The following is an 18,129-nucleotide window of genomic DNA, read 5'->3' on the forward strand; positions in this document are numbered from 1 at the left end:
CCATGGAGGAGGGCGGCACCATGGCTGTAGTAGCACGCGCTGGGACCCCCAATCAGGGGTCCAACCAATCACACCGACTGATGGTTGAGCTTGAGGAACTGAAGAAGATCCAGCAGGTTCCTACTACCTTCGTAATCTAAAAGGCGAGGTCCTCCGACATCCTTGGAATGCTAAGTGGCTCAAACCATACTTCCCATAGGAGCGACGCAGACTTGAATCTGCTTGGAGTACCAGAAGAAGAAGGGAGCCTGACCGCTCCACATGTTTCTATCTCTGGAAGAGGAATTGCAGGCCTCAAACTTATCAATCAAACAAGCTTTCAAATTATCAAGTCAGCGGAATCTATCGACAATATTGGGGAAAGTAGTTAATCTGCAATCTCTCAGGGCTCCCCCATCAGTGTCCATAAGTGTAAGACCAGGGGGAAGGCACCCAGCAGAAAGAGATACCCAACCAATCTTAAGGCAACGGGTCGACGGAATGGGTGTGTAAATATTTTAGTCCCATATCCTAGAACGTTGCCCCGGCCCTCACCGTCTGGGAATCCTCTGGCCCAGGATTCGCCAGCGGGGTGACAGGTCTCAAGACGATCACGAAGGTACCTTCCTTCAGTATCGCACTCAAACACTTAAAAACTTTTGTTTTGTTTTTTCACAAATGCTTGAAATAAAAACAAACCAACATTGCAGGTATATCAAGAAAAGGATCCATTTCATAAAGGATGATTACAAAAAGTGAAAGGCCAATTCAAGGATACACATCAAAAAATATTCCTTTTACAGGATATCAGCAAAAAATATTCTTGTTACATGATTACAAAAAGGGAAGGATAATGATGCCGCGGCCCCTACAAAATGCTGCGGTCTCTGCCTAGATTGCTTCCCCATCGGCAGGATTATTCCGAAAACTTGAAGGGACGCTCCCACCAGAAGAGGGTCCCGAGGAGTCAGGCAAGGCAGAAGGAACTGGACGACGAGGATAGTTCTTCACGAGACCATGCTCGTTCTTTAGGCCAAGTTCTATCCTCTCCAGCATTTTGTTCGTCTCCTCAGCCAATTGACAACGAGCCTTGTGCTTAATAACTGTTGTCCGCTGTTGGGCTTGGGATAATAACGAAGATAGCCGATTCACTTCTCTAGAAGCAGCACCAACGGCCTCCTCGCGGGATGCCGCTAAATTCTTGAAATGATTGGTCTGTTCTTCCTGCTGCGCTAAGGAAGATTGAGCCTTTTCAAGTTTTTCATTTGTGACGCGAAGGTGTCCCTCGAGCTCTGAAAAAGACAACACCACGGAGTTAGCACAGAAAAAAAAACACGGTCACACTCGATGAAATAGGATTATACCTTCGACACAAGCCGAAGCCTCTTCATACTCATTAACAACCGCATCTCGCGCTTCATCAAGATGGTCATATTCCGCGGATAATTTCTTATAGTCTAGTTGAAGGTTGGTGAGAGTAAATTGACAGGCATCTAATTCTACCTGCTTCATCGAGTCCGTGTGACGAAGATGGTCGACCTCTTTATTTATCTCCGAGACCCCTTTGCTAAGTCTGTACATACACACTTCAAGATTCCTCTCAGACTCAGCCTGACGAGCTACTTCAACGCGGGACGCGGCAAGGGCCTTGCTTAGAGCATGGGCTTCGGCACGGGCATCATCTCTTTCTCTGACAAGACAGAGCATATTATCCTTAACCCCTGAAAGAGGAATGGATCGAGCCTTCTGTAATTCTTCTTCCAGCAGCTGAATCCTAGACTCCAGCAAGGAAGTACGCTCACGGGCTTCCCGCAGACTATCACGTGTCCACAGCAGTGTGCCATTAAATAAAGCACGATCATGGTTGTACAGATTTTGCATGTCGACCATCTGAACATGCCTCGCGCGCCATACCTCAGCCCGAGCATCCCATTTCTTGGCTTCATTCTTAATTTTCTCAACCAGATCTCTAATACGAGATTTTTGCCGAGCTCTTTCGTCTCGAAGCCATATCATCTCAGGGACGCCACCCACTGGAGATAGGGTGGGGAGACTCAGACAGAACAACTAAGAAATAGAGGAATGACGACATACTGCGAGGGAAAAAGAACCAAACCTATGAAAGTTGAAACTTGGCTGCGAGCTTGCTCTAACTCAGCGCGAACAGCAACAAGCTCGGAACGAAGACCGGCCTCTGCTTCACCCAGCTTCTCTTTCTCCTTGAGGCTTTTTCTCAGTTCTTCTATTTCGACCTCAGCCGCAGATAATTCCTTTTCTCTGTGACGAAGCTTAGCCTCGAGCTTCAGAGATTTCGCTTTGAAGAACTGATACAGCACGTGGTTACAATGCTCACTCCTCATCATCTACACATCAAGATGACAAACATTATTTCACCGAAGCATTCGATTGTCACGAAAAAGTATGTACGAAAATTTACCTCCAAGACACGCTGCTGCGGAAAGCCATATTGATACCCGTCGGCGATGGCCATCATATCTGCAACGGAAGTAGGAGGCTCCGGCACAAGGGTAGCTTCGGGAACACTCAAATTTTTTCCCCAGGCTTCAGACACCCGCGCCTTAGAAGACATCTCCATCATGCGACGGGTATACGCAGTAGATTCCTTTTCCCCAGCAACAACAGGGGCGGGATGAGAGACAAATAGAAGATTCTTTTCCTTGAACCAATCCATGATGGCGTCCTCCCCTCAGACGTCGGCGACTGTGGAAGATTATCAGCAGGCGCATCAATGACCGATTTCCCCTTCTCTGACACGGCCCCCTCAGCACAAATGTCGGCATGCTCCTCCGCGCCTACATGCGCAGCATGCTCCTCCGCGCCACCATCTTCAACAGTAGCGTCTCCATTACCATCACCACCAAGAACATCCCAATTATCATTGGGGGAAAGTAAAGAGAAGTCCTCGGGAAAATCGAGGGCATCGTCAAAGAACTCCCCCGTGGAGTACATCCGATCAAAAGAAAATTCTTGAGAGGCGGGAAGGGTATCCGCGACATCACCAGCAGGGACAGAAATGTCCCCAATAACAACGCATCAGCCACCACGGCTTTGTTCCTTCCTTCATCACCAACATGACCAACGAAGACCTCTTCTTCGACATTGATAGGGGAAGTACCAGTACGTTCCTCCCCATCTGTAATCTCCTCATCCTCAGCAAACTCTTCGTTCACTGGACTAGTAACTTCTTCTTGGGCCTCAGCCTCGCCCATCACAATAGTAGAAGACTGCTTCGGCTTAATCTTTTTCTTCTTCAACACCTGAAAACAACACCACAAAAAAATTATTTTTCCCGTCAGATGAATTTCTAAAAAAGGAGAAGCGCAGCTAGAATCCGCGTACCTGAGCAGTTGAGGTATTCTTCGGTGGAAGTATAGCACCAGAACCTTCCTCCTCGTCTCCCTCTACGACGTCAAGGGCATAAGGAAAATTCATACCCGCAAAGTTCAAACGCCAGGGACAGAAATCTCCATAACGAGCAGGAGGAGACTCGCGTGGCTTACTACTCTCGGTAGGCCGCCAACCGCGGGGACCAGGAATCCAACCGTAAGCCCACGGACCAACTATTTCGATAACGGTGGCGTGCCACTCGTAGTCATGATCGCGCTTGATCCTCTCGCGCGCTGGGAAGAGTTTCCGATGACTAGACCCCTCCGTGCCAGGAACATACTTCAGCTTGGCATCGCTGACCTCATTTAACAGACGAATCTCGCCCCGAGGAGCAGCGAGATTCCGAAGGCTGACACTCCACGGCTTGCGGTTCCTACTATTGACGTAATCACCGAAGGAGTTATTGAAATTCTCAGGAGTATACCATTCCTTCTCCGCGGGATTGGGGACGTAGCAAGTCATCGACGTCTCCCCCTTACTCCGCAGATAGCACTCCTTCAGGGCGCGGAGATAATTCCCCGATAGTTGGGATACGGAACGGCTGTGAGTATTGGTGGAAGAGCCTTCACGACTAGCGAGCACGTCATAGTAGAAGGAATCACCTGATTTGTACAACGGCAGCATAAGACCAGCTTCGAACGCTCCAACCGTCGTTAACAAATGAAATTCATCGAACTCATACTTTGAGATAAGCTCATAAGTAATATCATCCTCAGGGGCATAGAAACGAACCCCGAAGGCTTGAGCTCATGCTTTTCCTTGAATATTTCGAGATCAATATGCTTGAAGGTTACTTTTTTCTTACTAACCGAGACACTACGTATCAAGGGGGCAGCCTCATCCTCCTCGGCGGGGCCGGATGAACTAATGAACGCTTCGGAAGCTTTTCTCTTCACCGGAGGATTCTTTGAAGATTCAGCCCTCGGAACTACACCCTTCGTATTCTTCCCTTTAAAAGTTGGAGGGGACCGCAGATGATGCTCGGGCACTAACGAACGTAGAGGAGGAACGTCAAAAGCAACAACGAGGCGGAGCCTGCGTACTCCTAATATCATCACGACGAGCGACGCTGCGCGATCGAAGACTCTTCGGGAACCAGAAGGATTTGTCGGAGGAATCTCTTCCCTAGAAGACGAGGCCTTCGCTCCAGAAGAAACTCGACTCCGACGAACATCATCTTGAGACTCTCTACACGCGGAGGAGATCTCGATAGACCAGAACCAGGAGTCTGACAAGTAAGCCGCGGACGGTCAGACATGGCTGCGAAAAGATTAAAATCAAGAACAAGTTACACACATTCAAAAACATTACCAAAGATCAAAAAACCACATCAATAGCAATACACACACGATAACGCAGAAACCCTAAAATTAGTATACATGCTCAAAATTCCATAAAATTCAGACCCTCAAAAACTCAAATACAAGCAAACAGGCTTCCTTGATTTAAGATAAAGAACAGGGGCAAACTAGTATGCAAGCATCAAAGAAGTTCTTCATCACAAACAAGGAACAACAGTAGCAGAGAATTTACAAATCAACACAGCGTAAAACAGTGGAAACAAAGAAAAGAAAAACTTACCGGCAAAAACAGCAGCAGAAGAAACAAACAGTGGAAGCGGGCGTGATTAATGCTAAGGTGAGAGAATTTAAGATCACAGGTTCAATGAAGACTGACAGAGAATTTAAGGTCACAGGTTCAATGAAGACAGACAGAGAATTTAAGGGCTGAAAAACAAAGAATGAAAACTGAGAGAATGTTTAGGAAGAATGAAATTAATTTTCTTTCTCTCCTTAATATACCCGAAAGAAAGAGAAGGAAATTAATGGAGGAATGGGAAACGTGCCCGTTACATAAGCAGTTAATGCACGAATAAAAGACGTGCCCAAGTATCTAGGAGAAGTTATTAGGAGTGAGAAGAATATGCGACGATAGTTTTTCTTCAAGGCACCCATTAGACATTCAAGCCCGAAGAAAAGGGGCAAATTGTGTACACATATATCTCACTATCAGACACGTGTATATAAAAAGATACGTGGAAAGCATGCAGGCCAAAACATCAAAACATGATGCGCTACGAAACACCAAATAAACCCCGAGGAGTTACTTTATCGCATCCCCAAAAGAGAAGCTAGATCAACGGTGGAGAGAAAGTTAGCTGACACGGACGTGACAGGGGCAGAAGACACTTGTCTGACACGAGCAGACCCCTCAACTACCCACATTAAACACTCTGAGCAGTGTACGTGTCGATCAACCTGTGGAACGAGCGAGGATGCCTCTGCGGGATCAAGGGGCAAACGCAGACCTCTGCGTGATAGACGCAAGGACACAAGAAGATAAGGTTCCAACGGTCATCAGAGATGGGTCCCACATTCTAACCTTATAAATACCCCGTCTCCACCAAGAGGAAGGGGGATCGGAAGAATCAGGAAGGGAAGGAGAGAGAGAGAGTTTGCAAGTGTAAGTTAATCATTTAGAAGAGAGAAACATGTAAACCCAAAGAGTCATTCGACTATTCGTGTAACCGTGAAGAATATAGTAAAACAACAAACCCCGTGGACGTAGGCCTTAGTGCTGAACCACGTAAACCTTGGTCTTATTTACATTTCAGCACTTTATATTTATTTAGCCCCATGGATCTTTACTTATACGTTTTGTTTTCTTTGCTTGTACTTATATCCCGTACGCAAACGCCTCGCATGGAGTTGTTAGATGAGGCTATGATAAACCCGAAGGTTTTGAGCCAATGAATCAACACTAGGATATCATCATCACAAATCTCCTTAGATGACGATGATTGATTGTGAGCATTCGGATCCCTTCGTGGTTTGTGTGCTCACAGTTCTACAAAACAAATATCTATACCAAAATCTTACATCCATGATAACCTTAAAAAGTAGTGATCGAGCATAGTGGCAATTCTAGTTCGAGAGTGACTTGTTTTGAATCAAGCGATCAACTTGTTAGGAAACCAATCATAATCAAACTTTAGCTTTATTGTGTTGAGCTCATTAAAGGGCCCTTCTTCATGATGACTTTCCGGTCTATGGGTATTTGTCCGCATCTTTCAAGTGCACGATGTTTAGCGTACATGGTCTTAACTTTAGTAGCTTAAAAAGAATATTAAGAGATGTAATTTGCGCGATTGCTGCCTCCTGCCTGCTCATTAAAAGGTGAAAAAGAAAGTTTTAAAGAAGCTTTGTTGTGGGTCAAAGGCAATATCACAGTTGCCTGCTGGTTCTGCAATTTGATGGATATGTCTCGAGTCGTAATCGCAATGTTTGAAACTTGATGAGTACATGGGGCCCGTACTATTGTACCTGCAATTGATTGGTATCCTATGAGTATGATTTTGCTGACCTACTAATTTCTGTCGATGACTCCTTCATTCTTTTTTCATCCTTTTTGTTAGGTTTTGATTCTTATAACTAGATCCGGACTGCTTTAAAAAAAAAAAAAGAAAAGAAAAAAACTAGATCCCGACAGTGGAGAACAGTTCACTCAATGTGTATGAAATAATGTGAGAATTTATTTTCTGGGGCACTTTTTTACTGTACGATTCCTTCTCTTCTCTGCATACATTCTTAAAGTAAGGGTTATAGAATGAGTGTCAAAACCAATAAGAGACTAACTCAATAAGTGTTTTTATGACCATGGGAAGCTAAATTATGGGACTTAACGGATGATGTTTATCGAATTTCTCTCCAAGCTAAATTATGGGACTTAACGGATGATGTTTATCGAATTTCTCTCCAAGCGGCTGAACATATGCCTCTCGTATTCTTTTTTCCTTTTTTAATAAGAAAACCTTATTGTGGGTCCATTTCCAAGAGTTTTAAATTTATAAAACTCTAAAAATAGGCTTGAGAGACAGATCTTCAGCTACTCAGGATATTTTTCCACACGGCTGAAAATCATCCGCTTAATGTCCCCTGTCGCCTACTCGTTCCATCCAATGAGTGTATGAATGATTATTAATGAATAAGTGGGTGTTCTCACTCCATAATAGCACCTAATTTGAGCAAATCCAGTGAGACTCATCTATATTGAATGATAACCCTCATTCCATATAGTCCTTGCTCAAATAAAGTTTCGCTTTTCCATCCATTGTGTCTTTTTTTCGATTCCTAACAACTCATTTTTGCCGTGTTTTCTGTCGGAATCTCTAGTGAACCGATGCTTCTCACCGGTATGTTTCTCGATCATGAATTCTAATGAAAACCCAATCACCGATTACTCTCTATTAATTTTCAAGTTCTACCAACCAATCACCCGAATCACCGAAATTACCAGAATCATTAGAAGCACTAAATTACTAAAAACTCACATAAATTAAACAATAACACCACCCCTGTCCCGCAAACCACCCAAATCTCTACTCAATTGGATCATATTGACAGCTCCCATGTTGAAGCAAATACCGGCAATCATCACTCAAACAACCCCCACCCCACTCAATACCTATATCATCTCTGTATGAACATATATAGACATTTTTTTGCTTTCTTGAAATCAACTCCTCCATGTTCATAGATCTCCTCCTGTTAAGCTAACCTCAAACAAGTAGTAGCGAACGCAAAAACCTCTCAAATATCCAAACACTCACCATACTTTTCATAAACTACCTATAATCTATATTAGTCCAAAACAAATCCATGAAACACAACATACCCAACAAATACACCACTCTTTAATACTCCATAACAACTCTAAGAAAGAAGAATTACAACAACAACATTACAGCTCATTGTAGCATCAAGCATAGTCCTCTAAGAAGTATTGACTGGTTACCTCTCCAGTTAGTTGGGTTGTTGACGAGTCCGACTCCGAGTCCCATGGATAACACTCCGAGCACGACTCCTTGTGACTTGAACTGGAGTTATCTGATGTGCTCGCATATTTCCTCGGGCTAGACTGGTGCAGGATGCGTCAGAACCACTAGATCGTCTGGAAAATTTCCGAGTTGGCTGGATTGACTGTATCAGATGGGATGTTGGTTTGATTAGCCAGATCATTGGTTGGATCACCACCACCAAAAATCTCACAAGATGGGTTACATTAAGACACAATACATCAAGCAATGTAAAATGCATAGGAGCATCATAATCTCATGGATGAAGAGCCAAAAACCGTATATCCCTCCTCACACCAGCCGAAAAGGTAATAGACATGAACACAATCCTCTCAACTCCGGAAACGACAAACCGGTCTACAACCACTTCAAACCCCTCATGGACCTCGAGCGGCCCAAACCTGGGATGCACTGCATACAACTTCCAAGTGTCGTCATCGGATACCATCATTGGCTCCTGGGGAGGATTCCCATCATTTTCATCTATAGGTTCCTCTCCCTTACCATTAATATCCGGCGGTGCCCTTTCATCATCAGAACCACCACCACAACCACCACTACCACCGCCACTACCACCACAACATTTCGATTACTGCTTCAAACCTCATAATACCTACCTTGGATTTCAAAAGGAGTGCTAGTATATCATGAACCAAAGGAACATGCTAATTAATGATACCAAAGAGAGTTTTGATTGGGTTTCTATTCAAGAGAGCACGAAAAATACCTGGTGGTTTTCATGTCTCTCAATCACCTCTCTTTTTACAGTAATGTTATGTTGATGAGTTTCCAAATGCAGTTGAAGTTGTACTGATAGTTTGAAGATTCACAACCTTGAGGGAAAGATATGCCATACGGAAATCTATGGATAACTTGTTCCAAAGGATACCAGTAAATTTGTGGCTCAATATTAACACATGCAACAGTTTCTCCTTAGACTGCAAATTCTTCTCACTATCAGTCATTTTATCAAAGGATTACAACCGATTTTTGAATACTAATCAAGGTTTGGATTCGACTATAAGGGGAAAAGTTAATTCGAATAGAAGAAAAATTACTTAAGAAAGATATTGAATTGGCTTTTCATTAGCCAAATTACTCTGATTAGACGGTCTTCTACCACTCTTAACGAGAGTGGTTTCCAAAAAGTTATCTCCCCACCTTTAATCACTCTCTTTAACTACCTGACCCCTATCGCTTCAGTTACACATTTTCAAACTTCTCACATGCTAAAGCCTAAGAGAAGAAAATATTTGCAAAATCTTCCCATGTTTGTGTTTCCCTCAATAGGTGGCCAATGGGAAATAACGATCATTCCACATCAACAGTATCTCCATAAAGCTAGCAACGCTGGATATAGGCGTGGTCATCTCATCAAATGTGCATCATCATGACAATCATGTTGCCTATGAACAAATCCTTACTTCAATAATCGATAATATGACATGCGCAACAGTCAACCCCAGTCCTACTAGTCAACCTAATGCAACTCCAACTGTTGTTTCTCTTCGAAGAGGTAAACAATCTCAAGTATGGTTTTTTATGCTCATTATTCTCTTGCCAATATTTAATTTAGAATGCAACAAAAGTCTGCTGCACATTTAGCCTGAATCACTAAAACAAAACTAGATCGCTTGAAAACTTATGGTTATAATAACAAATTTTAGGTTAGGTTGGTTTAGGCCACAATGCAAATTTTGTGGCATGTAAATTTTAAGTCGTAAAGTAAATTTAGGCATTGTAAATACTTAACAACCTATATACAGGTCAACTGAATTCCACAATTTGAGAATCTTGATCTCGCACAATGCTACTCTATCCAGGCAATAGTTGATACCATTGATTCTCTTTCTCATAACTGGATGCAAGATAAGCTAGACAACCTTCTCCCCTTGCATCACAAATAATTATAAATATCCACCTCCCTGTCGCATTTGAAATATGTAAAATACACTATTGATTTCGGATACCAATGGCTAAACCAAGAGGTTGACCAATCTCATCAGAACCCCACTCACCAAAATCTTGTGGAGCTTACCATGTCCACAAAAACTACAAATTTTCTTTTGAGCGAAGATCTACCAACCTTTTGTATCTTAAGCTGCATCCAACTCACCAACTCCAACCTATGCCTCTAGTGTATTCGTTCGATCACTTGCTCCTCCACTTCCCAACCATAAATACTGCTTGGAATACCCTACTCAGTCACCTATATATTAATCTAAATGTCACGCATATTTCTCCAAACGCTATAACTCCCCAAACAACCATCTCGCAACTCTTAAAAGGGAAAAATCCAACCTCAATCGTTACCTCATTCTATTTTCTCTTCTGGTCTTTGTGGATAACCATAAATGACCTAATATATCGCCAAAAACAGTCAACACGAAAGGTATTTTAATGCGGGATTTAAAGCAGTAGAAGGAGTACACATGGGAAAAGGAGACCTCACCTCCCCCATTAAGTAACAAAAGAAAAACAACAACCATATCAGTGGGATGGTCTAGCCCTAACATGGACTGAATTAAGATTAACACGGGCGAAGCTTCCAGGGGATACCCAGGAATTACATGTGTAGGTTTCATTTGCATGGGTTTGGAGGCGCTTTTCGAGACAAATTTAGGAAATCTCTTGCGTTTCATAGGTCCTTCCACTGAACCGGCCGATGTGGCATGTATCAGGAAGGATTACTGAAATAAAGCGGAGAATGTGTTAAGTATCACATTGCCCCGTCCAATACAACTACAGGAAAGGAAACCATGCAGCAGATTTCTTGGCCAATCACACAAGGGATGAAACTCAAACGAAAAGTTTTTCAACCACAAATTGGGGCTTGACAATCCCACATTTTGATAACCAGATTATTTTTAATGACTCTATGAATACTATGTACTCACATGTACGTGGGGTTAGTCAAATGAGATTTCAAATGAGTCTCAGAGAGTTCTTAATCCACTGTGAGTTAATAAAGATTTTTGGAGAGTCTCCTGATGTCTCTTTTATTGGTTAGAGTTTTTTTAAGTCATTTAAATTCTCTAGAACTCCATGTTATTGGATTAATATTTCATAAGAGTCACTCCAACATCCCTGTTATAAAAATGAGAATTAAAAGTCAATGATTTGTTGTTTTCAGAGATTTGGAGAGACTTTTTTATTAGAAATATAGGCATGATAGAAAACTCTCCTTAATAGGTGATATTTATAGAGACTTAGGTAATATTTGTTTCTAAGAATAAGACCACTTTTTTTTTATTATTATTAATTTATTTATTTTTAATTTGAGCTGGTGACCCAGTAACGGGCCATTTGCGCAGCAAACCAGTGACGACATAGCATAGCAAATAAAATGAATGTGGGATGAGTGAAATAAAGAGAATGAAAACATTTACATAGGGAAATAGTGAGATTTATTTTGACAATAAACACGTATTTTACTAGGGAGTCTTGATATTTTTATTAAGATTATAACATGCATAACAAAGTAACCAGTGATGTTTTGAATTTTTTATTAGATATTACATATTTTTCTGTCTCCACAAATCACAGAGACTCTCTATGAATATCGATTTTTCGTCTTTACAAGTCACAAAGACTCTGTAATATACTCTCAGAGAATCATTAGAAATCTTTATATTTTTAGAGAATCACCGAAAATCACTCAGATAAAAAATCTATAAAAATCCACAAAAATCGATTAATAAAATTTACGCTTCAAGGAAAAACAACACGAAGGTAGAAATTTCTGGATGCCTAGAGGCTAGAAATTGAGCTAACGGGAAGGGTACATCATATTCTCCTTAGGCATACGGCAGTCGGCATGCGTATCATAATTGTGGTTAGCATCTAAGGTTTTACCATTAATAAAAATCAAAATGCATGCTTGACGACTTTCATTTCTTATTGGAAAAAAGAGGAAGAGATTCGGGGAGTAGTTGTATTATGACTTGTTATGGGAGGTGCACAGACCATAGTCATCATTCGGCCTTTTCTGTTTTGTGCATGAAAACCTCCACGATGATGTTTTAAAATTTTCATTAAAAATGCAGGGCCGTCCGATGGGCCAAATAAACAAACCGATAATGAATCTCTCCGACTTTGAGTCACAACTCTCAACTTTCATCTGCACACGTTGTTGTTTTGACTCCATTTTTCATTTCAAATCTTTATTAGTATTTTTTTTTTTGATAAAATAATTCATGGTTTATATAGTTTTCGTGTTTCTTCATGGTGCCCACCACCAAGGCCAAACGTCCAACATTTACACACCAACAACCAACTGTCCATCTCTATTGATTTCTCTCTTCATCTTCTTTAATCTATTTTCCTGTTGTTTTCATCGTGTTTTACTTGGTTGGACTCGCCTTTTGCCAAATACTAATACCCCTTTGGATAGAACATTAGAAACAGCTTATCGACTTCTAAAAGCCACAAATCAGCTTGACAGTCAAATTTCAAAATGACTTTTAAAAACCAAAAAGTGAACTTTTTTGAAGCAAAGTCGGAACATAGTTGTATCCAAACGCTCTGTACGCCCAGCTGTGCGCAAATTGTGTCGATGTTAATCGAATAGACTGGGGTGTAAAGAACTAAGAGTTGCCTAGTTTCCTAGGTCCATCTTAGACGCGCGGCTGTATAGCACTGCATTTTTCACACATTAAATGATGATGCACGATTAAAAATCAGAAAATAGAAAGGAAAAAATGGCTTGGCGGTAAAATAGCCATCACTTTTGTCGAGTGTCGACTAACAAGTGGGCAGTTATAATATGCATTTTGGTTTTGAATAAAACTCAAAAGATATCTAAACTTATAGAATCTATGGTTCTTTATTTGGATTTAAATGTTTGTCATAGAATCTATGGTTCTTTATTTGGATTTAAATGTTTGTCATAGAATCCTTAAGCAAAAACTTAGAAATTACAGATACAAACAACTCCCTTAATCCTTAGTGCACTTCACCTTCAAAACCAAGATAAAAAAATTGCAGTTGAATATGTCACTTTATCATCCGGCAAAATTGACAGTTTCTAGGCATATAACCAACTTTGTTGAATCTACTATTGTTAAAAGGAAACCGGTACGGAACTTTACTAGCTCAACTCGAGTTAATTAATTAGATTAAATCCATGTGACATAAGCTTAATTACTTAATCCGATAAAATTACTTTTCATCTTCAGTTTTAAGTTGATTTATATTTTCCAAAATATATAGCTGTAAAATAAAATCGAAGAATATTCTTTTTCTGTCAAATTAGAAGGTTCCTTGATCAAAGGGTTTGATTTTTATTCAATCATAAGAAGAAAAATTAAATTGCAAAAGTAAAATGAAAAATCATTTTCAAGAAAAGAGAAAAAATTAATGAACATAACTTCTTATTTAGATTCCATTTATTTAAGCAAGAAAAAAACTGGACTTATTTTAAGACAAAAAGTCTTCCTCCAAACCATACCATATATAAATAATACCAACCAACTGCTATCACCCCCAAGCCTATAGCACTTCATCCTTTTCTTCTTCTTGGTTCTCTGGAAAGAAGTTCATCAAAATGCTAGGAAACATCAAAATGAAATCAGTTAAGAAACTAGTAAAGAAGGTGAAGATAGGTGCAGCCGGAGACGGTAAGCATTCACCACACTTCGAATTATTACTTAGTGATCAATATGAAGAGTCGTCATCTCCGGCGACAACTCCAACGGGCACGTTAGCTCTATATGTAGGAGAAGAAAGACAAAGATTTATCGTTCCAACTGGATTTCTTTCTCATCCGTTGTTTAAAATGTTGTTAGAGAAAACTCAAGCTGAATATGGATATGAACAAAGAAATGGATTAGTTATTCCATGTAGTGTATCCACTTTTGAAGAAGTTGTTAGTGTGATCGAATGTTGTCATGGACAGTTCGATATTGCAAGGTTGGTTGATGAAATCTCATGCTAACAGGAAGTTTAGAAGAGATTTTTCAACAAAAAACGCAAAAAAAAAAAAAAAAAAAAAAAAAGTAGTACTGAGATTGATCATGGATTGTAACCTCTTTGTTGAGTTTATGATTGCTTGGAATTGATGAGTAAATTGCTTAGATAGGAAAATTGCTAGATACACTTTAGAAGTAGTTTGTTGAAGTCTGCAAAAAATGGTTATTCTCATTTTCAGATTTTCATTACTTTTTTCCTTCTTGGTTGAGCACAAAAATTTGTAGTGGGTGATTTGATTTCTCATATGTAAAAATTGCTCGAATATTGCATGATTAATCATCATCTTTACAATTTTGTTGTTTTTGTGACTCTTTTTGTTTATCATTTTGTGAACCGGTACAGAGACTAATTTTAGGCTCTTCATTGTTACTATTTTTCATTCTTGTCTTTGTATCTGTGGGGGATGAACAATTTGGAGTTAGGCAGCCGTTTACCTAACACTGATAGCAACAAATAATCACAATCTATATCCCAAATGCTAAAATTATCCTTAATAGCAGTAGAAAATTTCATCAAGAAGCTTAAATTATGCATGATAATCGATATGTTCATAGATTATACCGGTTCTCCATAAATGTCAGACAGAAAAGATCTTAAACATAATAACACTCTTAATAAATTCTGCACCACAGCTCCATAAATTTAACTAAATGAGAATTGTAAAATCAAGAGGTGCAGCAAAATATAGCCTGGAATTACATGTTGGGGGAGAGTTTTCATATGCATTTTGCAAGAATCCATGAGCGCAGATGAGACTTTTCATAAGACCGGGTTATCCAGAGGCACTGACATAATCTGAGGGCTACTACTAAATTTCCATGCTCATTTAGAAAGTGATTTTTCACTACATTCAAGAAATTTGAAGGCAAGAAACGAAAAAAAGAAACAGCATTACAATTGTGACAAATTTTGGTAAATCTTTTCTCTTAATCTTATTCATGATACTTTCATAGATATTTATACATTAGGTTCTCCAAACTTACCTAAGACACTGATTTGAGACTTTCCTTATAAGTCTCACAATCATGACTTACATAACCAATCCTTTCCTAATATATACCACTTACCTTATCAGTCTCAAGTTTGTGACTGATATGGACAATACTTTCTATATATATACCACTTACCTTATCAGTCTCAAGTCCGTGACTGATATGGGCAATACTTTCCATAGACTAACCATTACGGTCTTGGAAAGTATTACCACTTTCCTTAATACCCCCCCTCAAGACGGAGCATGCAGGTCACAAATGCCCATCTTGGACAAAAGACCTTGAAACTGAACTCGGCCTAATGCTTTGGTGAAGATATCCGCCAACTGTATTCCTGTGGGCGTATACGAGGGAGAAATAATTTTCTGTACTATCGCATCCCTGATGATATGACAATCCACTTCGATATGTTTAGTTCTTTCGTGAAATACGGGATTCTGAGCAATATACAATGCCGACTGACTATCACAAAGAAGACTCATTCCCTGTGTATGACGAATTCCCAAATCACCTAGTAATTGCTTCAACCACTTCAATTCACAAGTAGCTGCAGCCATAGATCTATATTCTGCTTCAGCTGAACTCCGAGAAACTGTGCACTGCTTTTTAGTCTTCCAAGACACTGGTGAATCTCCAAGAAGCACAAACCATCCTGTCAACGATCGTCTAGTCAAAGGACAGCTTGCCCAATCTGAATCACACCATCCTTTCAAACTTAAACTACTATCAGAGCGCAACAAAATTCCTTGCCCAGGATTCTTTTTCAAATATCTTACTACCCGAAGTGCAGCTTCCCAATGTTCTTGTCTTGGATGCTGCATAAACTGTGACAAAATATGCACAGAGTAAGCTAGATCCGGTCTAGTCACAGCCAGATAAATCAATCTTCCGATCAATCGTCGATACCTTTCTGCATCACTCAACAACTCCCCTGTTGCTAAAGCCAAACGATGATTAGTTTCCATTGGAAACTCTGCCGGTTTTGCTCCTAACAACCCCGTCTCCATAATAATGTCTAATGCATATTTCCGCTGACAAACATAAATGCCTTGTTTACTGCGTGCAATCTCCAAGCCCAGAAAATATTTTAATTTTCCCAAATCTTTCATCTTGAAACACTGTCCCAAGTATGTTTTAAATTTATTTAACTCCACTATATTATCTCCTGCAACAATCAAATCATCCACATACACCAAGACATTAAGTTGCATCTTTCCGTTTATCATAGTGAAGAGAGAATAGTCTGAATAAGATTGCCGAAAACCATAATTCTTCAAAGCTGTTGATAGTTTCGCAAACCAACAACGTGGAGCTTGTTTCAAACCATACAATGATTTTTTCATATACACCTCTTCCTCCAAATCTCCATGTAGAAACGCATTGTGTACATCCATCTGATGTACTTCCCAATTTTTAACAGCTGCAACAGCTAGAAAAGTGCGCACTGTTGTCATTTTTGCTACCGGTGCGAAGGTATCTTTGTAGTCTAAGCCTTCCACTTGATGATTTCCAAAGATCACCAATCTTGCTTTTAAGCGAACCAAATTCCCATTTTCATCATACTTCTCTGTATATATCCATTTACTTCCTAGTGCTCTCTTCCCCTCCGGCAGTTCTTGCAAAACCCAGGTATCTTGTTCTTCTAGTGCTCGTATTTCTTCTTCCATTGCTTTCCGCCATCCTGGATGTCTTATTGCTTCTTTAAAATTGCGAGGTGCTGAACTCGCAGTTATAGCTGCAAGAAATTTCTTATATGGTGTAGAAAATTTTTCACAACTAACATAATATGTCAAAGGATACGGCGTACCTGAGGAGGATGATTGTGATGTATGAAGATGAGATGGACCATTTTCTCTAGTGGTGTGCGTCACAAAACCCTTAAGTCTACTCGATGGAATTTTCATACGCTTTCCTTTGCCCATATCACCTTCTACAGCAACACTATTACCCGGACTGACTGCTTTAGCAGGTCTCTCTTGGACTGCTGTACGTTCCTCTTCCGTCGCAATCATATCTTGAACTCTTTCACCATCTCCGTTTGTCGCAGTTTCATCAGGCATACCCACAGCGTCTCCTGCTGTTGCTGTTATGCCTACAGCGTCTCCTGCTGTTGCTGTGACACTCGGTACTACCACGCTCTCACTTCCTGTTGCTGTTGCTGTCACCTCTTCATCATCGCTCCAGTCACACGATGGATTCAACTGAGCAGTCTCAGCTGATACTCCAATCTCCTCAGTCTCAATATAATGACCAGGCTGATCACTCGCAGTGCGAGTTGTAACTGTCGACTGCTGCACCACAGACGCTGCATTCTTATATGGGAAACTATTCTCATAAAACTGGACATCTCTTGACACTAAGAATTTTCTTTCATCCAAGTCATATACTTGCCATGCCTTTTTACCAAATGGATATCCAAGAAAAAACACCGCCTTCCTCTACTTGCAAATTTATCCCCTTTGTTTTTGATCATGCACATAACACAGGCATCCAAACACTTTCAATTGATTATACGGAGGTTGCTTTCCAAACAATATTTCATACGGCGTTTTATTTTCCAGAATAGGTGTAGGAGTACGATTAATCAAATACGCAGCTGTCAATGCGCATTCTCCCCAAAACCGTATTGGCAAGTTGGCTTGAAATCTCAAAGCCCTTGCCACATTCAATATATGTTGATGCTTTCTCTCCACTCTTCCATTTTGTTGCGGAGTGCCTACACACGATGTTTCAAACACTATCCCATTAGTCTTAAAATATCCACGCAATGAATTAAACTCAGTACCATTATCACTTCTAACAATTTTGATATCTTTATCAAATTGTCGTTTCACAAGAGCTATGAACTCAAGAAACGTTCGTTCAACTGCAGTTTTATTTTGAAGCAAATGAATCCACACACCTCTTGAAAAATCATCTACTATT

General features: G+C 40.4%; 1 protein-coding gene across 1 annotated transcript; it reads left to right on the forward strand.

Annotated features, from left to right (window-relative positions):
• Nucleotides 1-13,805: 13,805 nt before the first annotated feature.
• On the forward strand, nucleotides 13,806-14,177 carry LOC113338505 (auxin-induced protein 15A-like). Its single transcript, XM_026583913.1, has one exon. The coding sequence runs from the start codon at nucleotides 13,806-13,808 to the stop codon at nucleotides 14,175-14,177; it is 372 nt and encodes a 123-aa protein (XP_026439698.1).
• Nucleotides 14,178-18,129: the final 3,952 nt, after the last annotated feature.

The sequence above is a fragment of the Papaver somniferum genome, unplaced genomic scaffold (assembly GCF_003573695.1).
Source record: "Papaver somniferum cultivar HN1 unplaced genomic scaffold, ASM357369v1 unplaced-scaffold_19, whole genome shotgun sequence".
Taxonomy (NCBI): Eukaryota; Viridiplantae; Streptophyta; class Magnoliopsida; order Ranunculales; family Papaveraceae; genus Papaver; species Papaver somniferum.

Excerpts from the sequence above, each read along its gene's own strand:
- LOC113338505 (XM_026583913.1), top strand. The coding sequence starts at position 13,806 with ATGAAATCAGTTAAGAAACTAGTAAAGAAGGTGAAGATAGGTGCAGCC.